Source organism: Peromyscus leucopus, chromosome 13 (genome assembly GCF_004664715.2).
Source record: "Peromyscus leucopus breed LL Stock chromosome 13, UCI_PerLeu_2.1, whole genome shotgun sequence".
NCBI lineage: Eukaryota > Metazoa > Chordata > Mammalia > Rodentia > Cricetidae > Peromyscus > Peromyscus leucopus.
In genome coordinates this window covers 63,793,174-63,818,104 of record NC_051074.1, presented here as the reverse complement: position 1 = coordinate 63,818,104, position 24,931 = coordinate 63,793,174, and the positions used below count along the sequence as shown (strand labels likewise).

Below are 24,931 nucleotides of genomic sequence, written 5' to 3'. Positions count from 1 at the left end.
GCCCTGTCTTAGTTACTTTTCTTTTGAAGTGACACCATAAACAAGGGAACTTATAAGAGAAAGCATTTAGTTGAGGGTGGGTTTACAGTTTCAGAGAGTGAGTCTGTGACCATCATGGCCAGGCAGCAGGCAGGCATGGCACTGGAACAGTACCAAAGAGCCTACATCCTTATCCTCAAGTAGGAGTCAAAGAATACTAATTGGGAATGGTACCAAAGGCCACCTTCTGAGACACACATCCTCCAAGACTACACCTCCTAGTTTTTCTCCAAATAGGTCCCACCTACTAGTGGGACTAAGCATTCATATATGGACCTATGAGGGCCATTTCCATTCAGACTACCATATTCTACTCTCTGGTCCTGTATTAGTCAGGGTTCCCTAGAGTCACAAAACTTATAGAATGAATCTCTCTCTCTCTCTCTCTCTCTCTCTCTCTCTCTCTCTCTCTCTCCCTCTCTCTCTCCTTTCTCTCTCTCATATATATTCATACATACATATAAATGGGAATTTATTGGGATGATTTATAGGCTGCAGTTCAACAATGGCTAGCTGTGAATAGGAAGTCCAAGAATCCAGTAGTTGCTCAGGCCCATGAGGCTTCTTCTGTATGTGCAGGAATCCTGAAGAAGCAGACTCCAGTGCCAGTGAAGGAGTGGATGGGCTGACAAAGTGAGGGCAAGCAGGAGAATAATGAACACACACCCTTCCTTCTTCCCTTGTCCTCATATAGGCTTCCAGTAGAAGGTGTGGCCCAGAGTAAAGGTGTGTCTTCCTGCCTCAAGATCCAAATCAAAGGCATGTAGTCTTCTTGCCTCAAGAATCCAGATCACAAGTGTGCCCTCCATTTCTGGATTATAGTTCATTCCAGATATTGTCAAGTTGACAACCAAGGATAGCCATCACAGGTCCCCAGAAGCTTGTAGCCATATAATAATGCAAGATACGTTTACTTCAGCTTCAAAAGTCCCCATATCTTTCACAGTCTCAACACCTTAAAAGTCCGAAGTTTCTTCTGACATTTAAGGCAATCTCTTAATTGTAACCTCCTGTAAAATCAAAATCACTCTATATACTTCTAACATACAATGGCACAGAACATACAGGGCCACTCTAAGGTAGGAGAGTGTGTAATGTGGAAACCAGTAGGGCAAAGTCCAAATGCTGCAGCTCTGTGTCCAGTATCACAGGGCACAGATGACTCTTCAGATCTCCCACTCCTTCAGCTTTGTGGTCTGCAATACACTTCTCTCTTGAGCTGGTTCTGCCTCCCTGAACACAGCTCTCCTCAGACATCTCAGGGTTCTGGCATCTTCAACATCCTGGAGTCTTCAACACAATCCAGTCTTTCCTGTCTGAGCCTCCATGCAGGGACTCACTCCCCATCTGGTCTCAGCAAGACCAAGGGGGAAGATTCCACAGCCCCTTTACTCCTGCTCCTTGGATTACATTTGCAGAAGGTTTGATTTGTTGATGTTTTTCTTTGTTGCATAAGCTTCCTTTAATTCCTAGGCCTTTTCTTTCCACAGTTTGCAGGGTTAACGGGGTGGGGTCTTGCCCTGAGACCCCCCCACCCCCAATCTCTTTCTGCACAAACCAGTGCTTAAACATGACCTTATATTCCCTGGTGCTCCTTTGATCATCAAGATGTGTTTATATTTCTGTTTGCTCTGCTTGCTCTTCTACAGTGAAGATCTGCATATCAGTCACTAATAACCACATGACAGAGTCATCCTAGGCTGTCTTGAAATCTCCTCTACTAAGGACAATAATCCCAAACTCTTCAATTTAGCCTGAAGCAGATTCTTAGGACAAGGGCAAAAAGCAGCTACATTCTTTGCCAACATAACACAAGAATGGTCTCTAGCCCAGTTGCTAATATTCCCCTCTGAAACTTCTTGAGCTAGGCCTCTATAGTCCAGATTGCTTTCAACACCACTGTCTTCCAAGATTGTACTAGGATGGCCCATTAAATCTACGTTCAGCATTCAACAGCTTTCCTATCCAGGGTCCCAGTGTTTTCCATATTTCTCCAAGAAGCAGCATGGTCAGGTCTGTCACAGCAATACCCCAGTCCCTGGTACCAATTTGTGTCGTTGTTACTTTTCTATTGTGAAGGGACACCATGATGTAGGCAGTTTAGAAAGCATGTAGTTGGGACTTGCTTACAGTTTCAGAGGTGAGTGTATTATTATCATGGCAGGGAGCATGGTGGCATGCGGGCAGGCATGGTGCTAGAGAAGGAGCTGAGAGCTACATCCTGAACCACAAGTTGGAGGCAGAGAAAGAAGCTGGGCCTGAAGCTCACCCCAAGAGACACACGTCCTCCAAATAGGCCACACCTCTTGTTCTTCCCAAATACGAGCCTATGCGGGCCATTCCAATTCAATCCACCATAGGCCCTAAATGTATTTGTGTAGTTTTATACAACATACATACACGAAAAGTGTGTTATGAACATTGACAATTATAGAGTCAGATCAAACCTTAGAGCTTTGAAGATGTCCTGGGCTAAATGTTCCTCCATGATTTAATTATTTAAAAGATAAGCAAGCAGTTCTACCGATCACATCAGTGTGCAAATATGTATTCATCTTTAATAAATGGTAAAATTATATGTATAACAAGGTATTATTTCAGTTATTAAGTATTGGGTTTGTATCCCTATTTTATAGCTCTGTATACCAGAAATTGTGTACAACTTTGGTGGGGAAGGAATTATGGATGGGAAAAGCTTAGGAAGCACCAACAGTGTTTGTGACACATTGCAGTTAGTTTGAATGTTTTCCCCCCTCATTTTAAATTTCAAGCTCATAGAGTTAGACCCTATATTTCTGTGTCTTCCCTACCTGTCTGTTACCTGCTATATACCAGGAACATAAGTTTATATTACTGAACGTAAGAATACGATTTTTAAAATCTAATTATCAGATATTTGTGTTATTGCAAGTACTGTGACATCATAATTCTGACAGGGATAATCTGTGATAAAAGGATCTCACTTTTACTTATTATCAGTTAAAATTCAGATTGCTATCATAAATCTCAAGCACTTCTCATAAAAATTGCATTGACCATTTTACAAAAAGTCAATGTTCCTAAAACTTGCCTAAGTCACTTAATTAGCTAGTAGTGAATCTGAGATTGAAATAAAATGTTCCTGACTTAAGGTTTCTCACCTATGTCCAGGGTGTATGGGGTACATCAGGTTAGGTTGGGGTCTCTGTCAGGTGGTTACTAAGTTCCACTCTTATAGTTTCAGATTATAAGTGAGGCTTGAGAGTGTACATACACACGCTACTGTACATCCAGAGAGAGTATACAACTGCCGCCGCCGCCGCTGTACCACGGAGCACTATTGCAGAACGTCTGCCGTTGTGCCTTTAAATCAGCAGTTCTCAACCTGTGGGTCACAGGGGTCGCATATCAGATGTCCTGTATATTAGATGTTTACATTATGATTCATAACAGTAGCAAAATTACAGTTATGAAGTAGCAACAAAAATAAGCTTATGGTTGGGGGTCACCACAACATGAGGAACTGTATTAAAGGGTCACAGCATTAGGAAGGTTCAGAACCACTGCTTTAAATAATATTCTATGTGCTTAAAATGTGAAAAACAGTTTATTGAATTAAAACCAAAGAGTGACTATTTTTCTTAGGTATTTTGTATAATTAGTCTGATTAGAGAGAGTATAGGTAACAATAAGTACAAGTGTCTGTGTCCTTATATCTGACCGATATCATCTAAGACTCCTAGGGAGGCAAAGATACATCTCATTCTTACTTCTTGTGGGTCTTTCTTTACCTTTTCCTCAGAAAAAACAGAAAAGTTTTGTTTATTTCTTGAAATGTGTATCTTGTTCTTAAGTGTCTCTGGAAGAAAAATTGTTTTGTTTTTTAAAAATAATGTTAACAAGCCAATGGAAACATTCTTACAGAAGTAAATTAAATTAATGAGTAAATTATATTTACTCATCTACTTTGTAGATTTCTAAGTAAACTACTTCACTGGGTCTGATATATACACTTAGGCCTATTTTATTCTGATTCTGGACATAAGTTGATATTGTTTTAAACATTCATGGGAATTTTTGTGTTTTTATTCTATTCAGATTCCTGGAGTTATTTATGTTGTAAGACTTATATTTCTCTGGTTGATGTTTTTTGTCTGTTGTTTAATAAAATGAAGCAGACATGCTATTTCCAGAATGTCAGATTAATTTTAAATTGAGAGCTGTATGAGAGCTGAAATCTTAGGTATTTCCTGATAATGCTTTGTATGCATAGTTTATTTTTAAGAATACTGACAAGGAATTATATGATTTTAGGATATTAAAAGTGTGATATCATTGTATAATATGGAGTTAGTATAAATCCCAGAAGATTTTTCCCTTTGTAGTGTGGTGATATCTGCAGAGCTTTTTGGAGCAAGGCTGATGACAATTGGTGACTGTGTTTAGAATGTGATATTCATGGAAAGTAGGGTTCTTGTAGGAATTTGGTTTCTCTTGTATATGTGCAGCTCAGTATCATAGAAATAAGATATGAATGGAGTTTGCTTTCTTAATTTTCAAATTTAAAAGAGATTACCAAGTTAGATATATTTTCTCAACAGTTTTCTGTTTGATGATATTTATAATGAAAAATTTAGAAAATTATAAGGTACTAAATACTTAAAATTTTTTATGAAAGCAACAAGGAAAAACTAGATAAAAAAAATCAGACTAAATAAGAGTGGTTGCTGGATTCTTTGTGAGTAGAGCAGGTGGGTTTTTGGTGGTGATAGTGTTTTATTTCATTTGGGGGATGATGTACATAAAAGCTATGTCAGAACTTTTAATTTAAGTATAAATATAAATGACCACAAATACCTGTGCTAGTAAAAAGTTTATAGAACCCTCAGGAGATTTGCTTGGCCTCCTTGTGTTGTAGGTGAGTCGAGGTCCAGAGAAAACAAGGACCTTGCTCATTGTACCATACCTGGGGATTAGCAGAGCTAAGGAATAGTGTTATCTTTCCTTTAAAGTTGTCAAATAGCCAGATTGCTTAATTTGCACTTCTAAATTGATTACAGTTTAATGTTTTTATGAACTAAAAGTGTTCCTAACTTCCAATAGGAGAACTATGGGTTTGACAAAATCGAGGTTCGGGACAATGGTGAGGGCATCAAGGCTGTGGATGTGCCTGTGATGGCAGTGAAATACTACACCTCAAAGATAAGCAGTCATGAAGACCTGGAAAACCTGACAACCTACGGTTTTCGGGGTGAAGCCTTGGGGTCAATTTGTAATGTTGCAGAGGTAAGGAAATTTATGTTGACTACTTTATTAATTTCATAATGATCAAATATTAGAATTGAGAGAAAACCAATTCATTGTTTGTCAGAGTAGCTTTATTATTTTTAATTTATGGTACAATATAGTTAAATTTTTAACAACAATTCAGTGGTCTTAGGTATGTTCACATTATTGAACACTTAACTATCCATTTCTGGGTTATTTTCGTCTTCCCAAGTTACAACTCAGTTCCCATTAGACAAAGCCCCCTTTCTTCTTTCCTCTTCTCCTGTATCTGGCAGATACCATTCTATTTTCTATCTCTAAGTTGATGTCACAGGTACCTTATAAAAGTGGAAACATTAGACCTTTTGTGGCTGGCTTATTGCACTTCATGTAATTTCTTCAAGGTCTTTGTCTGTTATGTTGTTAAAGGATTTCCTAAACCAGGTGTGTTTATACCTGTAATTCTAGTGCCCGGGAGGCTAGCCTGGGTAAAGTAGTGAGATATATCAGTGTGTATACATTTTATTCATGCATTCATTTGCTGTTGGATTCTTGGTTGCTGCTACCTTCTGGCTGCCATGAAAACGTTTGCTCTGATCACAGGTATTCAAGGACTTGTTTAGGTCCTGGCCATCACAGCTCTTGGTGAAGTAGCCTTGGTATTTCATATGATAATTCTGTCTTTAGTATTGTGAGAAATAGTAACGTGTGTTTTGTGATATTATTATTCATTAGAGGAGGTTGTTTAGTAGACCATTAGCTTGAACAGGTTGTATTTAAAAAGTGTAACATTTAACTGTAGCACTTTTTAGAGCCTTTATTCATCCTAAGATAAGATTGCGACTCTAAAGATAGTCTATAGTATGTATACTTTCCTGCACCTGCTTAATCATGAGATCCTTTTCTTAAAAGGTATGCCACTGAATTTGTGTTCAGGTCTGGAACACACTGAGGAAATCCCACTCTGGTAAATGTAGGTGCTGAGATTGAGTTGTGCAGCTGTGAGTTGACTTGTCAACGTGACGCCCAGAGTGGACCCTGCAGCTTTAGCCATCTGACTGCTGGGTGGCACTTGTCGTTGCTTTGGACCCCAAGCCTCAGTGTCTGGCACGCTCAACTGTCTTACACTGCTTTGGCTACCGATTTTATAACTGCTGTAACCTCAGTCTCTTGTTCCTGTTCTTTAGGTTGTTTTTGATTGTAAGACTTGACCAGCCTCCTTTATGTTACTGTGTAGGTGTTGGGGTCTGTGTGCTGGTGAGGGTGACAGTGACTGTGAGGGTCCCTGTAATTTCTGAAGTGTTCCCCATTTCACTCGTGCTAAGGCTGCAAGGCCCTACTTAGGTAAGAAGGTCAGTGCCAGAAAGTAATGGTATTTAACCTAGTGTTTGGGGAAGTGGCATGAACGTGAGATACTGCCCTGTCCTCTCTGGTCATTGGAGGTCTGTTTAGGAGCCTGATGTCAGCATTGTTGTATCTCCAGATTCACTGTAGTCTTTTCTCGTGTGTGTGTGTGTGTGTGTGTGTGTGTGTGTGTGTGTGTGTGTGTGTGTAGGCCAGAGAAACATGCAGAGGTGTTGAAGCTTCAGTGGGAAATTCTGCAGTTAACACAGAGAGGCCTAGGTCTCCCCTCCTGGACTCCAGATGCTCAGAGCTCATCCAAGGAGGAAATCCTTCAGTGCACTCTTGAACCTGTACCCAAAACCTTGCACACCACATGCTTCGTCCTTTCTTTTACTCAGCACTTGCTTTATTTAGAAAAGAGTAAATGAGGGTACAACTGGGAATTGCCTGTCTTTCTTCTGGAGAATGTACATGGCAACCTGCACCTTGGAGCGAGTTCAGAAAGCACAATGGATGGTAACATAGAAAAGCACTTGAGACCTCAGGGCTCCTCAGGACTGGTGCTGTGGCTTGAGCTTTGATTGGCTATTTTAGAGCATGAATATTTGATCATTTAGCTGCTGTCTAAACTAGCAGATAGGATTTAAACTTTATATTTTGAGAATGTTGTCAGGAAATGTGTTTTGACGTGTCTGTTTTCTGGAGATGTGTCGGACCTTCCAGAGGTCATACCGGCTTTGCCTGCTAGGTGGCAGCCCTGTACTTCTTAGTCTTTGTAAGTGTGACTTCCCACCTCTTCACTGTGGATCGACTTTAGATGGTAGTTTTGCTTGTCTATTGGTTAGTATCTTGCTTGTTTGTTTCTTTTCTTAGATTAGTTAAGTTCACTCAACACTCGCATCTCTTTATCACTTTTGTCTTTTATTTTTGAGATATTCAAAAGGCCTCAAGTACAAATAATTGAAATAATTTTACTCAAGGAATTATCAAAGTATCACAATAATAGAAAAACTTTAAATCTTTTGAACAATTACAATTTACATATTGCAATGCTGTGTTAATTTATCTTAAAAACTTTAAGACTCTTCCTTTACAATCTATTATAAACTCACATGCGTATATGTGTGTTTACATTTGTGTGTGCAGAGAATAGTTAAGTCTTATATATACTCTAGATAAAAATAAAGGCATTATCTATTGTTTCAGAAGGTTCTTTATGCCCATCCTGGTTAACATTCCTCAGAGATAACTGCTTTCTGACGAGTTGGCACAAGTCAGTTCTACCTATTTTTAACTTGATACAGATCAGACTTTTCAGCATGCATTGTTTTGTCATGGAGTCTTTAGATATGAAATGGTTAGGCTTGATTTTATGTTGTGGACCTTAGTGCACTGCCCGGCTTCCCTGCTCTGAGATTCATACTGCCCAGTCTACAGGCTTTCAAGTTTATCTACACTCCTCATGTTGGGAAATCTTTTCTGAAACTTTGTAGTCATTTATAGGCAAATTCCTCCTAATTTTCACCAGAGTTCTTCATTCTGTAGCCAGGTTCATTGTTTTTTGTCTTGTTCTTTCAAGTTGCTAGCCATTGCCCTCTGGTAACATGCATATTTGTTAGTCATCCATGAAAGATTGTTAGAGTGTTGCAGTGGGGTTGGTATTACTCTCGGGAGTCCCATTCATTACATGTCATTCTGTAGAGAGATAACACAGGATCTCTAGGGTTTTATGAGCCCCATGCTTAGAGGGGTAAACTCAGAAGCTAGGAGAGCTGTAAAGGGGCAAGAAGCAGCCTCCGCTGTGAGACTGATAGCAAGCTAATAAAACCAGCTTTCTTCAGCATCAGGCGCTTCTTGTGTCGTTCACAGCCACGATGGTAGAACTTTAGTGCGAGTAGGGTTGGAGATTTCTGGAGCAGTTGAAATATCCTGATTCCTAAATGTAGTCTCATTACAGGCTGTAGAACCGCTTTGAAGAGGGTACAGCCAGCTCTTCCTGTTGCTGGCCTCCCAACATCAAAGCTTCTAGAAGTGTGGAAATCAGAGGACATTCTTTAGTGTATGTCTGTGCATGGCCAGGCAGGCAGACATCTCAACCTCCAGAAGGAGAAGGGCATTTTAGTCGTTCAGGCAAAAGTTCGGACTTCCTCTCAATCATAAAGGCTTTCTCTTAGTTTCCAGACTCATGTTTCTATGTTCGAACACTCATTCATCCAGAAGTCAGGCTATGCTGGTGGTGTAGCTCAGTGGATTGAAACCATAAAAACAAACCAAAAGCCAGCTCCACCTCAGTAAAAAAAAAAAAAAAAAAAAAAAAAAAAATCAGGTTTATCACCATTGCCTTAAATGAATTGGTGTCAGGAAAACTTTTCCTTGGATTGCCAGGATGTTTCCTGAGTAATTTTGTTTACATGTCATCTAAATCCTGCGGGGAAACTGTACTTACATAGGGTTTAAATGCTTTTTTAATTTTAATTTTATAATTAGACCCGCTTTTAATAACAGAGAGCACACACAATCCTCAGGGTCCTCTGAAGAATTCTGAAAGGTGTTGACTTAAAATCTTGACATTGCTGGACCCACTCTTCTACAGCTGCTCGGTGTCTCTGGTGAGAATCACCAGTGATTGTGTGTGCTATGGAGACACTCCTGATCATGGAGTTCGTGCCAGTCACGGGCTCCTGCTGCACAGCTAATGCGTTGTGAACCTGTGCCTGTCCGAGAAGAGGTTTCCTGCCCGGGACATAGGGTCACATGATGAAATGAACCCTTGAAATACAATTCCTTCCTCTGAACAACGCGAACAACGCTGTATTTCATGAATTTGTAAAACATGATTGTATGTGTTTTCTTCACTGTTTTACCATGTCTCACAAGCATCTTCCATATGAACAAATTTTCATAGTGCCCTATAAGCTGACATTTATGAAATTTTATTGTTGGAAACCATAGTGTGCTAGTGTGCTTTTTTTTTTTTTAGTTTAACATAAATGTTAATATCACCAGCACTAAAACCCTGCTTCCTTTCTCTAAACTTTAGCTTTATTTTGGTTGGTGTGTATTTACTGTTCACTGATATGTTTAAAGCATGGACAAATTATTGTCATAGAAGAGGCTTACAAGTGGGTAAAGCAAAGTCTCATGTAACCTTTTAAAGCATTAGCATCTTCGTCTTATCATCACCCTCCCTGGAGATGAGTGTCATCATTTTTTCAGGAGCATCTAGAAGCCACTGGCAGAGTTTGTACTGGAACTCCGAGTCCCAGGGCTGCCTTTGCTCAGTGACAGCATTACGTCAGATGGCTAGCTCTTTGGAGAATAGAAATAGGATTCAATTGACCTTGGCATTTTGGAGAAGCAGTTGTTTAAATGGAGAATTATTTTTAAAGGGGCAATTGTGGAGTAATCAAACAGAAAAAAAATCTCTACCACTTATTGTCCTTTTGTTTGGGGTAAACAAAACCAATAATGCACCGGCTATTGTAGACTTGGGGCGGACATGACAGGGAAGGTCAAGATTAAAGTTACGCATCATCAACCTATGGAATGGATTTTGAGCCAAGTCGAACAACTGGGATACACAGAAGCACATATCTTTTGTCTTAGGTAACAGTCCTTTGTTTCCATTTTTTGAACAGTTATCACACCTAGTATCCCTAGTAAAAGTTGGATAAACATTTCAGATCCAGTAGTCTCTACTAGTTTTTCAAACTAGAAAAGCTCTCTCTCTATCATCTATTTATCTATCAATCATCTATCTATGATATCAGAGAGAGAGAGATGGAGTGAGGTGCGATGGGGCTGTAGTGGTGGTGATGATGGTGTCGGTGATACACTGGTACCCACACATGGTGCCCATGTGCTCCACAGAGCATATGCCACCAATAAATCTACTGAGGACAGATGATAGAACCATCACACACAGACCCTAATGGCCTAGAGCGGCCCCAGCAATGCAGCTGGAGTTTTGTAGGTTCTATTATGCTGAGTCCAAGGAGAGCCAAGAGAGATGACTCCTCCTTTTGGGTTACCACTGCTTATCACAGGGCTGCTCTCTCCCCGTCCATCTTGCTTTCCTGGCAGTATCCCCTACTCTTCACCATTGCTTTTTGTCTGTTTTTCATTTTCTTTGCATCAAGGCTATGTTTCCTGCCAGGTTGGTAAACAGTATGTGAGATGTGGGTAGTTCAAAAAAGTCCGGGATTCTTAAATTTCCATTTCCACATCTGACACCATACGGAGATATTTTGTTGCTCTCCTGTGCTCATATGCTTAATGCTGACTTTTTTAGTTGATGAAAAATTTATACTTAAACATTGAGTTTTAAATTTGAGTTTAAGAAAAATATCCATAGATATTTATGTATGTATTTTGAATTTTACTATTTGAAACTGTAAATTAAAGTACAGAAATGTTGTTTTGTAGCAAATACATAAGGGGAAGGAAATGATTACTAAACAGTTAATTCATTTGTCCATAAAATTTATGGAAATTATTAAAACGCAGATCCTCTTGGTACAATCAAAATATTTTCTTTTACATTTATGAATCTTACATACAAATGGCCGTTTGAGGTATACTGGTTTGTATTTTAATCAAAATGCTCAAACATTAATTCATTTGCAACATTAAAAAAAATCACAGGCAGCCCGCAGCAGTGGTGGCTCATGGCTTTAGTCCCAGCACTCGGGAGACAGAAGCCAGCCTGGTCTACAAAGCCAGTTCCAAGAGAGCCAGGGCAACACAGAGAAACCCTGTCTTGAAAACAAACCAACCAACCAACCAACCACAGGCTGTCCTGTTTCAAAGTGTAACTCCAAGAATTACTACCAGTTAAGTATTCAAAGTAATTTATCAAGCAAGGGACTGGAACCACAGCTTCATAGTTAAGATTGTGTACTGTTCTTCCGGAGAACCTGAGTTCAGTTCCAGCACCCACCTGGAGGTTCACAGCCCCCTGTTATTCCATCTCCAGAGGATCTGAAACCTCTGGCCTCCTAAGGAACCTGCACACATGTGTTCATAATCACACACCTGCACACACACACACACACACACACACACACACACACACACACACAGACCTGCACGTACACACACATTCACTTAATTAAAATAAATCTTTAAAAAAGAATTACCAAGTAATATCTTCTTCAATATTAACTTAATAAGTGATTGTTTGTTTGTTTTGCTTTGTTCTTCTAAGACTGGGTCTCCACTCTGTACCCCAACCTGTTGGCACTCAGCAGTTCTCCTGCCTTAGACTCCCGAATTCTAGAGCTGTAGACATTGCTTACCAAGCTGGCTCTGTGACAATTGTCTTCATTGCCATAGACAAGTGATTGCTTTGGTGGGCTGCAGTGATACATTCCTGTGATCCCAGCACTCAGAAAGAGGCATGCAAATCTTGAGTTTGAGACTAGTCTAAACTACCTAGCAAGATTCCGTGTCAAAGGAAAGAAAAGGATTAAGAAAGGAGGGAGAAGAGGGGTCATTCTGTTAATCCGACGTCAAGTCCTTTGGTTTGTTGTTTCCAGGTTGTAGTCACGACAAGGACAGCTGCTGATGACTTTAGCACCCAGTATGTTCTAGATGGCAGCGGCCACATACTTTCTCAGAAGCCTTCACATCTTGGTCAAGGTAAGTGAGTAGCTTTAAACATTCTTTCCTGTCTCAAGTATTATTATTACTTTTTCAAAAAGAGTTCTGTCTTGAATTGAAGCGGTGTTTGGGGTTGGTCTTGATAAAGTCTGGTTATCTTTGAAGCAAGCAGAGTCATCCCAAAGAGGAGCAGGTTGGGGCTGGGTGGCTGGGTGGCCTGCAATAATAGCAGTTGTCCTGCTGTGGGCCACCTGTGCCGTCCCTACAGATGACGGAGAGGATTTGACTGACGCCCCTGAAATGTCCTAATGAACTGTAGCCCAGAGGTACTGTGATGAATAAGTTGACAACATACGTATTAGTGGGAAATGTCTTCATAGGCCTGCTGGAGGTGAATATCACTGTTCAGCTCCTAGTTTACGACCTTCCACCACAGCCCGATCTGACACTCGTCCACTTCTTCACTCTGTTATTCTAAGATAAAGAATTACCAGCCATTGTTCCTATTATTCTGTATTGTTTTGTACACATCTGTATGTAATTTTACTTGGTATATTTTTAAGTTTTCTAAAAACTAATTCTAAGGTAGAAAATGGTCTCTTTAGTCTGAGTTCACAAAATCCCCTTTTCCCAGAATGGTCACAGTTGAGGCAGTATCAGAGGTGGCCGCCCTTGAGAACGGAGTCCGGAGAATCCCGGCTCTGAGGGGCTTGTGGGATAGTTGCTGTTGTCCCTTCCTCCCATCTAGATTATTGATTTTAGTTTAACTTTGTGGCTCCGTGTTTTAATTGATCAAAGTACTATAATTTTTGTGGTTTCACCCCTCCCGTGTTAATGTTAAATTACTGTATTTACTTTTAAAATAATGACTTCGGTCTTTATGTAATTTACTTTCTTAATTCTGCTAAGTCCTCATACTCTGCCCATAATTTTGGAAATTATTAGCATAGTTAGCGATTACTTTTGCTCATTAGAAATTTATATGTTTGTAGCCACAGAGGAAAAAAGAAGTAATAGGAAATTCTTTTTTTTTTTTTTTTTTTGGTTTTTCACCCACTTTGTAGACCAGGCTGGCCTTAAACTCACAGAGATTCACCTGCCTCTGCCTCCTGCGTGCTGGTATTAAAAGCATGTGCCACCACGGCCCAGCCTTAATAGGAAATTCTAAGAAAACACACTCATTTATACCTCACTTGTTCATAGTCAATAAAAATGAGCTAATCTATAATCACTACTAAGTTTGATATATAATAAAAAATTATATATTTTAGTTCAAATAATAGATTATTATCTTTTCAATATGTGTTAAAAAAGATAAGTCTAATTTCATTTTATTTTTTAAATATGTTCCCTCTTTAGAAACCCTCTGAGCCTAGATCTTACAAGTTCATGTTAGGAAACCACTGGTCGGCGTTGAGTGCCTCCTAGTGAGTGCTGTGAAGTAACCCAGTCACCTTATAAAACTTAAAAGTATTTATTTTTATCTCAGTGGTTGCCGATCTGATCTGGGTGGCCAGTGGCTCTGTATCACTCATACTTCTCATGCTTTTCTGTGTTCATCTCCATGGGAACTATGAAATAACAATCCTTAAGTGAGGACTCCATCTGATCTTTGCCCTTTTACTGGTTAATTTTTCTTTTTCTACTGACGTCAGTCTTCTACCTTCAGTAAGTAAAGTGTGCGTGGTAAGGAAGTTTTGTAGTCAGTAAATGCATCTTCTTTTCATTAGCTTATTTCATAACTCAAGAAACAGCACACTTGAAAGGTCAATAGTTATAAAATCAGTATGACTTTTTGTAACTCACTTTTTCCACCTAACTAGACTCGATTGCTTAGTTAACAGCAGCAAAAGAAAACTCAACCCAAAGTCTTAATTTCAGATTGTTTTACATGGACGAATTATACAACTCTGTGCATAATAAAAGTGCTCTTGCAGTTACATCGCTGCGTGTTGATGGTTTGTGAGCGACTGAATCGCAGACTCATATTTCACCAGCTGTCATTAGCTTCCATTTAAATGTTTTCTATGTAAGATAAAACTACAGTTCAACCATCCTACTTTATACCTGTGCATTTAAGGTTCTTGTAGATTAATCTCTGCTGTGACACGAATGCCCTTAGCAGTTATTCTTTATATCATCTGGTCAGGTGGTACCTGCAGATGGCACATGTAGGGTTAGGGACAGCCTCCAATAAAATCTCAATTAGACACTGGAACGGTTGTACCTATTTGAAAGTGGTTTACTGAAAATGCCTTTTCTGCCTTTTGTTTTATGGATTGTTGTAGCCATTTAAAGTGATTATTCTTTTAATAAATGTTATCATAGTTGCTCTTCCCATCTCTTCATTACACTCTTAAATACTATACCCGGTTTTCTTTCTTTCCTTTAAAAAAATATTTATTTTTAATTGTGTGTGCCTGTGTGTGTGTGTCTGTATATATAAATGTCTCCCACTTTTTTATGGGTTCCTGCAGGGCCCAGGAGAGACTGTCTGATTGGCCAAAGCTGTAGTTAAGTTACAGGAGTTGTGAGCCACCTGATGTGGGTGCTGGCACCTCAACTCGGGTCCTCTGCACGACCAGTACAGTCCCCCGCTTTGGAAGGCGGAACTGTACTTTTGATCAAGAGGGTGCACTAAACACGGAAGTAGAGCAGTCACACCAGCAGGAAGTGCGCTTAGAAGAGCAGTCACAGGCAGGAAGTGCACTTAGAAGAGCAGTCACACCAGCAGGAAGTGCACTTAGAAGAGCAGTCACACAGGCAGGAAGTGCACTTAGAGCAGTCCCACGGGCAGGAAGTGCACTTAGAAGAGCAGTCCCACGGGCAGGAAGTGCACTTACAGCAGTCCCACGGGCAGGAAGTGCACTTAGAAGAGCAGTCACAGGCAGGAAGTGCACTTAGAAGAGCAGTCCCACGGGCAGGAAGTGCACTTAGAGCAGTCACACAGGCAGGAAGTGCACTTAGAAGAGCAGTCACACAGGCAGGAAGTGCACTTAGAAGAGCAGTCACAGGCAGGAAGTGCACTTAGAGTGGTCACACAGGCAGGAAGTGCACTTAGAAGAGCAGTCACAGGCAGAAAGTGCACTTAGAGCAGTCACAGGCAGGAAGTACACTTAGAAGAGCAGTCCCACGGGCAGGAAGTGCACTTAGAACAGGCACACAGGCAGGAAGTGCACTTAGAGCAGTCACACAGGCAGGAAGTGCACTTAGAAGAGCAGTCACACAGGCAGGAAGTGCACTTAGAAGAGCAGTCACACAGGCAGGAAGTGCACTTAGAAGAGCAGTCACAGGCAGGAAGTGCACTTAGAGTGGTCACACAGGCAGGAAGTGCACTTAGAGCAGTCACAGGTAGGAAGTGCACTTAGAGCAGTCACACAGGCAGGAAGTGCACTTAGAGCAGTCACAGGTAGGAAGTGCACTTAGAAGTGCACTTAGAAGAGCAGTCACAGGCAGGAAGTGCACTTAGAAGAGCAGTCACACAGGCAGGAAGTGCACTTAGAAGAGCAGTCACACAGGCAGGAAGTGCACTTAGAAGAGCAGTCACACAGGCAGGAAGTGCACTTAGAAGAGCAGTCACACAGGCAGGAAGTGCACTTAGAAGAGCAGTCACACAGGCAGGAAGTGCACTTAGAAGAGCAGTCACACAGGCAGGAAGTGCACTTAGAAGAGCAGTCACACAGGCAGGAAGTGCACTTAGAAGAGCAGTCACACAGGCAGGAAGTGCACTTAGAAGAGCAGTCACAGGCAGGAAGTGCACTTAGAGTGGTCACACAGGCAGGAAGTGCACTTAGAAGAGCAGTCACACAGGCAGGAAGTGCACTTAGAGCAGTCACACAGGCAGGAAGTGCACTTAGAAGAGCAGTCACAGGTAGGAAGTGCACTTAGAGCAGTCACACAGGCAGGAAGTGCACTTAGAAGAGCAGTCACAGGCAGGAAGTGCACTTAGAAGAGCAGTCACACAGGCAGGAAGTGCACTTAGAAGAGCAGTCACACAGGCAGGAAGTGCACTTAGAGCAGTCACACAGGCAGGAAGTGCACTTAGAAGAGCAGTCACAGGTAGGAAGTGCACTTGGTTTTGTTCTAAGGCAGGTAGGTGGTGACTGCATCTTCTCTCCATTTACCAGGGCCACCTACAGTCTTTAACAATTGGCTAATTTTAAAAGAATGGGCACAAAGGAAGTGAAGGAATGCAGGAAATAGTCACTTTTCAGTGTTAACACGGCTTTCCTTTAACTCTCCAGCTTTTCAAGTCTTACTTCAAGGGTGACTGAGTTATTTGTGGTTGTCATCTCTTTATGTCCTCTAGTTTTACGCTTCTAGCTGGTGCTCCAGAACAAATGCTTGTAAAAAGAGTATTCCGTTCCATGCCGTGAGAGACCCTTGCTGTAGATCACTGCTCTGCGGGATTGTGTACGTGGACTGCAATTTTGTTTTTCTTAACAGAACAGTGGAACTTGGTTCATTAGTTTGGAATACTTTCTGACAATTCAGCACCCACCTTTACATTACTGCTCCTTCAGAGGACCGGGGTTGTCAGCACCCACACGGTGCTCACAACTGCTCCAAGGATCTGGTGCCTTTCCCTGGCCTCAAGCACCTGTACTCACCTGCATCTGTCCATCCACAGACACATACATACATGTAATTAGAAATCAATACTAAGAAAAACAGAATACATACAGTAAAGATGATGATCGTGTAGTTTCAGATGGGATTCTCTATTGGCAGCTGAACTTAATACCATCTGTGTAGTACACTGGCCAAAACTTTGGTTTCCTTATTCCCATGCCCTGAGATTCTGTGAAGAGTTGAGTTTAAAGGTGGTCAACAGTTTATGTGGTAGAGGAAGACTGGAGGGAACACAGATTTCAGGCAGTGGCAACATTTATCTGTATTTACACTGAGAAATGGTAACAAAGGGAGAGGGAAAAGAATTGTACACCTTGCAGTGTGGCCAGAAAAGCACTATATTGAATGTTTTGGCCTAGAATGGCATGCTTACTAGGAAGGTTAGCACTGACTAAAAGACCAGCAGCCCAGGAAAGACTAAGAAACCAACAAGGCAGCAAATGAAGTTCATCTTAAAGGCTTCCTAGGGCTTTTTAGAAGAGGCCTGGGGCCTTTGCTCACTCTGACTATCCAAGCCCAATTGGCAAGGCACTGAACAACTGCAATGGCTGTGTTCTTGAGTGACCCAGGGACAGCTTGTGCTGGTAGAATCTTGGCAGCCCCCATGATGCTGATTTTTAAGCATGTTGGATGCAGGAGTTACAAGGGTCACAGAAGCATCTCCCATATTTCTTGGGAGGTGTATTAGTTGGAGTTCTCCAGAGAAATGGAACTCATAGGATATATGTATGGGATTTATTAGGGTGGCTTAGAGATTGTGGTCTATTTCAAGAGTTGATATCTCCTGATATAAAATCCAAGTATTTTATAGTTTAGTCTAGGAGGCTGGATATTTCAGCTAGTCTTCAGCATACGCCAGAATCCTGAAGAAGTAGGTTCTTATACCAGTGAAGGAATGAAAGTGCCCTTGAGAGTGAATGCAGGCAGGCAAAGAGCAAGAGCCTCCTTCATATTGGTTCCCATCAGAAGGTGTGGTCTAGATTTAAAGTTGATCTTCCTATCTCAAAAGACACAAATTTACGATGAGTTTTCCTACTTCAAATAGGAAATTCAGTGAAAAAAAAAATTCCTCTCAGGTGTACCCAGATGTTTGGTTTTAGTCAGTTCCATATGTAGTTGAGTTGACAACCAAGACCAGCCATCACAGGAAGCCAGGCAGCATGTAGCAGTGTTGGAGTCCTCCACAAACAGCACCTGACAGTGTGATCCCTAATGAAACCAAGAGTGAAGCCAGCGCTGCTGTGGAGACCCAGCCAGGTTAAGATGAAGCCAGGGATCAGATAGAAGGCAGGGGAAAGGTGTTTTAAACAATGATCATTTGGAAGAAGCATCCTTTAGTAGGCTATTTGAGAAGATTCTATAAGCATGTGATATTTACACTGAGATATGAAAGTTGGTAGTGGGGTGAGTGTTCATGGGTTTGGGGAGAGAGCATTTACAAAGACTCCAAGATAGAAACAAACCAGATATGCTAGAGGAATACAAGAAAGGAGATTGGTAGGAAGGGAAATGACCATGGGCCAGGTTATGAAGGGCCCTGTGTGCATTATCCTTCACCTTCCCCCAATTTTTCCAGTTAACTTGTGTTACCAATAAGTGTTGAAAACATCAAGCCCTAAACTATTCCTTCATATATCACTTTATGTCACTAATCTATTTAATTATCACATAGCTTTTAAGATTCTTTGTCTATCAATTTTTTTCCTTTTTAAAATATTTATTATTTTGTTTGAGAATTTCATAGATGAGTACTGTATTTATATCATTTCCACTCTTCCACCTCCTCTTGTGACTCCCTTCTCAACTTCATGACCTTAGTGTGTGTGTGTGTGTGTCCCACCTCTGAGACCATTCAATGTTGCTCATTTATATATGTTTAGGTTTAGATAATCCATCATGGGACTCATCCCTGGGGAAGACGACCGTTGATTGCCCATCTAGGAGTGGGCCTTGCGAGAGTCCCCAGTCCGAGTTCAGGCTATCATTGTGCAGGTCTTGTGTAGGTGACCATTGTTACGATGTCATGGGTACAGCTCTCTGTCATATATACAAGACACCATTTTGCAGCAGACATCCCAGTACCTAAGACCTTCCCACCCCTTCACTGCAGTGTTTCCTGCGCCTTAGATGTGGGGATTGTACTGTAGATGCTCGTCAACTGAGATTGAGTGCGCATCAGCACTACAGTCAGTTGTTCTCTGCATTTTGACCAGCTGTGGATTTCTGTGATGGCTTCCATCTGTTGAAAAAAAAGGTTTTGATGAAGTGTGAGAGCTACACGTATCTGTGAGCATAAGGCTAGGTATTTAGAGTGAAGTTGGGTATTATATTAGTTTAAGAACATTGGCTGGGCGGTGGTGGCACACGCCTTTAATCCCAGCACTTGGGAGGCAGAGCCAGGCGGATCTCTGTGAGTTCAAGGCCAGCCTGGGCTACCAAGTGAGTTCCAGGAAAGGCGCAAAGCTACAGAGAGAAACCCTGTCTCGAAAAACCAAAAAAAAAAAAAAAAAATAGTACCAGGCATGAATTCATTCCAGTTAAGTAGGCCTTAAGTCTAACTAGGAGGCTGTTAGTGCCAAGCTAGAAGTGAGTTTATTGTACCTGCTGGTTACTGACGTGGTTCGTAGGCTTTATGGCTGTGTAGGACTTTGAATTTCCACTCTCCTTTGGAAGCTTGCAGAGGTGCTGAGAGCTGTCCTCACAGAGGAGGCTTGGAAGTCAGTTCTGTTTGTTCTTCCAGCTTCCCTGTCCGAAGGGTGTTGTCTGGAAGACCCTATTCCCTTAAAGTCATTCACCACTTCTGGCTTTTACAGTCTTTTCACCCCTGGTGCACACGTCCCTGAGCCTTGTTTTGGCAAAGTTCAACAGTCTTTCTCCTGTGTGTCCTGCATGTCCAGTCTGCATAGCACATTGTCAGCAGTCAAAGGCAAGGGCAGTTTCTTTGCCCAGTGGCTAACCTTGCCACAGTGAAAGCAAACTCCATCAGGAGTTTCTTCAGTGCCCATCATCTTCTCTGAAATAATTGGTGCTGCCAGGAGCAGATGTGTCTCATTGTCATGAAAAACCTTAGGTTAACAAAGCATTTTAAATGCCATATTCTGTTGGTCTTGGAAGTAATTGAAGACCATGTATCTAAAATATATCTCTATATGATCTGGAAAGCATTCCTAACATATCTACAATTTTGATTGTTATAAATAACTAACCACTAACCTGTGTTCCTCATTATCCTATATAGTTTATAATAATAGCTGTCAAAAACTAGAACTTCACCCTACATTTCCAAATGAACTGCATAGACACAATACTTTAAACAAGAATAAAAACATGCATACAACATGTTATAACAAAAACTTAAATTTTTTATCAATGTACAAAAATCCTTTCAACAAGAGTCGAAACATATATACAGTGTAACAAAATTAACTTTAAATTTGTATTGATAAATGATAACAAACATCCATAACCCACCAAATAACCAAAAACCACCCATACCCCCCAACTCTTGGTATTGGGGCATAGTTTTCTTTAAACTGCTTCCTGCTGGCTGTGGGGGAGGCATCTTTAGTGTCCCTGAGAAAATTTTGAGATAATGACCAAGTCCTGGGAAGAACCAGCAGTAACCTTTGTTGATAGATATCATCTGTCAAGATTTAGGAGGTCTTGACTCATCAAACCTGATCCATATTAACACTGAAGGAATCCACAGCCTCTCATCTCCTGCGGGAACAAAACTCCAAAGCATTTTTGATTTCCATTTGACAAATATATTTTTCTACTTTTTAAAAGTTAAGGCATTTGTAAAGTATATAGGCTGGTTTATTTCAACAGTTCCTCTTTCAATTCCAGGTCTTTGCAGCTGTCCTTTTCTTTTTTTCCTTTTTTTTTTTTGTTCTGTTTTGTTTTGTTTTTTTGAGACAGGGTTTCTCTGTGTAATTTTGGTGCCTGTCCTGATCTTGCTCTGTAGCCAAGGCTGGCCTCGAACTCACAGAGATCCGCCTGACTCTGCCTCCTGAGTGCCGTGATTAAAGGCGTGGGCCACTGCTACCTGGCTGTCCTTTGCTTTTCAACAATCAAAAATTCAAAATCAACATAATAACACACAGGATGCAGCCTCCCTGTGTATTCCCATCTTTCGTGGCTTTTTTCTTCTATATTAGTTTTACTCTGTCTTTAAAGACTATTATTATTTTTAAACTATTCATTTCTTTCTATGATTGTACCCTTTTGCTTTACTTAAGCCTACACACATTGTTAAACACACTGTAACCTGTTTAGAGGTTTTTCTGTCTGGACCTCTTTTATTGCGTATCTTTTAGCCTTTTTTTGACAATATGAGCAAACCTTTAAACTGCTAACCTACACCTGGATCCTCTGCACAAGACTCTCAGCTGGCTCTGCCTGCCTCTCAGTCTAAAACTCTCAGCCCGGTCAGAGGTATTCAACCTTCCTAGAGCTCTAGATTGCCAATGCTTGTGCTGTGGCAGCATTTTTACTTATTTTTTGTTCCTACTTAATGTACTGGCTCCTCAAGGGCTCACCAGCAGGCAGAGCTGTATTCTCTCTCTCTCTCTCTCTCTCTCTCTCTCTCTCTCTCTCTCTCTCTCTCTCTCTCTCTCTCTCAGCTTTTTTAAGCCCTACATGGAAGTTCAACCCCATGTTGGATGCAGAAATGTTGTTGGTTGTTTTTACTCTTTTGGGGGACCTGCCACCCACTTCCCAAATAAATCACACTTGGAGGCTTAGTCTTAATCATAAATGCCCAGCCTTAGCTTGGCTTGTTTCTTGCCAGCTTTTCTTAACTTTATATTATCCCATCTACCTTTTGCCTCTGGGCTTTTCCCTGTTCTCTTCTATAAATCTTATTCTTATTCCGTGCCTGGCTGTGTAGCTGGGTAGTTGACCCTGGAGTCCTCCTCCTCTGGCTCCTAGATCTCTCCTCTCCCAGATTTCTCCTTCTATGTGTTCTCTCTGCCTCCTGCCAGCCCCACCTATCCTTTTTCCAGCCTTGCCATTGGCCTTTCAGTTCTTTCTTAGACCATCAGGTGTTTTAGACAGGCATAGTAACACAGCTTCACAGAGTTAAACAATTGCAACATAAATAAAAGTAACACACCTTAAAATAATATTCCCCACCAGGGTTTGATAAAGACATCATAATTAGTGCTGAGTATTCCAAAGTCTCTCAATCTCTTGACATTGTTCAGTTGTGGCCTCTTTGTTAATTATCATCTCCTGCAAGAAGAAACTTTTCAAATGAGGGTTGAGTGATGCACTAATCTATGAATACAGCAATATGTCATGAGGAGTCATCTTCTTACTATGTTCCTTTGGCAGAATATAAGGATAGGTTTTCCCTAAGGCCCATGGCCTGTCTCGTCTCACGCTTTTGGCTACGTTAGCAGTGTGGAGTATGAGTTCCATTTCATAGAGTGGGTCTTAAATCCAATTTAAAAGGACACTGTTGGTTAATCCCTAACATTCTGTCACTGGTACACCAGCATGTCTGGCAGGTAGGTCTCTGTTGGGGTCAAAGGGCTTGAAGCTAGATAATATAGATGATTACTTTTCTCCTCTGGTAGCATGCCAAGTATCTTCTAGTGCTCATCATTGGAGGTGAAACTCCTGGTTTACAGCAGCTCTGTTCCTCCGTGTTCAGTGGCGTAAGTAAGTGGGACTTCAGCAATGGGGTCTCAGCGTCAGGTTGTGGAAGGAAACCAGTCACAGCCTGTGACGTGTAGAGGAGGGGACTAAAGACTCCTTTGGCCAATGACTTAACAAGATGAAGCCCACTCCTGGCACTAGAAGTTTTTCTTGGTGTGTTATGTCTAGTTGGGGCATTTTCTCCCTCATAATATGTGACTTCATTATTTTTATTTTTTAAATTTTTTTATATGTGACTTCACTTAAATTCCTTTCATATATATATATATATATATTATATATATATCTTTATATTATATATATATGAATCTTCTACAGTAATAGGATTCCATGTGGTTTTTCAAAAGGTATTTAATGTTAGTTTTCCCTTCCCATATTCCCTCCTTTAACCTGCTTTCACATCCTCTTGCCCATTTAATCCTTCTATTCTAGTTCCCCCTTATCTCTTTAAAACATTATGCCTTCCCTTTCTTGGAAGATCCCCTCCTCCCTTCTGGTTGCTTACTAGTTACCTAACTTCTGTGATTGTTCTGATTGAAACACACATATATAGCATCCACCTGTAAGAGAAAACATGCAATTTTTTTTTTGGGGGGGGGTTAGGTTGCCTTGCTCAAGATGATTGTTTCTGCCTCCGTCTTTTGCCTGCAAACCTCATGATTTCATTTTTAACAGCTGAATAATTCCATGGTGTAAATGTAGTCCATTACATTATCCGTTCTTCAGTTAATGAACATCTAGGCTGCTTCCTATTCCTGGCTATTAGGAATAGAGTAGCAGTGAATGTGGATGAGCAATGTATTTTTTGCTGTAGGGTGTAGAATCTTTGGGTATATGCCCAAGAGTGGTATAGCTGGATTCTGAGGTAGGTCAATTCCCAGCTTCTTGAGGAAACAACTCACTGATTTCCATAGTGGTTGTACAAGTTTGCACTCTTTGCTCCACATCCTTGCCAGCATGAGCTGTCATTTTTTTTTTTTTAATTGAACTTGACCATTCTGACTGGGTAGTATGAAATATCAGAGCACTTTGCACTTTGCTCATAACTAAGGTTGTTGAACATTTCTTTGTTCAGTGGCCATTTGTGTTTGTTCTTTTGAGAACTCTCTGTTTAGTTCTTTGCCTCGTTTTTTAATTGGGTTATTTGTTTTCTTGATGTTCAGGTTTTATTTAGTTCTTTATGTGCTTTAGATATTAGCTATCTATTGGATTTGTAATTTGTAAAGTTTTTTTTTTCCCCATTGTTTAGCCTGCCACTTTGCCCTAATGATTGGTGTTCTTTGTCATATGTAAGCTTTTCAGTTTAATGAGGTCCCGTTTACTAATTGTTGGTCATGGTGCCTGTGCTAACAGTGTTGTGTTCAGAAAGTCTTTTCCTGTGCAAAGGAGTTCAGGACTATCCCCTAGATTCTCTTCTATCAGTTACAGAGTATCTGGTCTTATACTGAAGTCCTTGATCCATTTGGAGTTGAGTTTTATGAAGGATGAAGAATATGAATCTATTTGGATTCTTCTACATGCAGCTACCCAGTTTGACCAGCACCATGTGTTGAAGAAGCTGTCTTTTCTCCTTTGTGAATTCTTGGCTTCTTTGTCAAAATCAGGTGTCTGTGGGTGTGTAGGTGATTGGCTGTGGGCTTGCAGCAAAAAGCTTTCATTATGTTGAAGTCTGTTCCCTGTTCCTAGTCTCTTGAGGACTTTTATCATGATAAGATGCTGGATTTTATCAAAGACTATTTCTGCATCTAATGAGATGATCATGTGGCTTTGTTTTCAGTGGATTTCATTTATTGATTTTCATATATTGATCCACCCCTGCATTCCTGGGATGAAGTCCACTTGATCATGGTGGATGATCTTTTTGGATTCAATTTGCAAGTGTTTTATTGAGTATTTTTGCGCTACTGACTAACTAGGTAAACACTTTTTCCTTGTCTTTAATGCCTGCAATTCCCTCTTCCATGTCCTACAATCTTTTGGTGAGTTTTTGTTTCTCTAAGGCTTTCATTCCTTGTTTTATGTCAGTTTTGGGTTTTCTTTGTTGATCCCATTTCTTTGTTAAATTCTACTTTCATGGTTTGAATTGGTTTCATTATTTAGTTCAGCTGTTGGTTTGTGCTTTCATGGTCTTCATTGAGGCATTTATTCATATTCTCTTTAAAGTCCTTGAAGAATTAATTCCTTGTGTTGTGCCTCAGGTAAATTGTGTTTCTCAGGGTTAACATAATAGGGTTGCTGGCCTCTGGAGGAGGCACATTGTCTTGACTGCTCACGTTTGTTTTGCCCTGGAATCTAGGCACCTGGAGTTGTTGTTGGTGTAGGTAGCTGGTCTTTTCTTTGTTGTGTGGGTGCTCTGTTCTTTGTTTGCTCTTGCCCACTTCATCTTAGCCAAGTGGGGTGGTAT

The 24,931-nt window shown here is 40.7% G+C and overlaps 1 protein-coding gene across 7 annotated transcripts in view; it reads left to right on the top strand.

Annotated features, from left to right (window-relative positions):
- Pms1 (PMS1 homolog 1, mismatch repair system component) overlaps positions 1-24,931 on the top strand; it is an 86,976-nt gene that overhangs the window by 8,499 nt on the left and 53,546 nt on the right. For 6 of the 7 annotated variants that reach the window (XM_028886861.1, XM_028886870.2, XM_028886878.2 and 3 more), the window contains 2 exons: positions 5,122-5,304; positions 12,168-12,270. In XM_028886861.1, the coding sequence (XP_028742694.1) occupies positions 5,122-5,304; positions 12,168-12,270 (286 nt within the window). Of the gene's footprint in view, positions 1-5,121; positions 5,305-11,376; positions 11,463-12,167; positions 12,271-24,931 lie in introns of those variants that run through there. The other variant, XM_037210436.1, reaches the window with a different exon arrangement.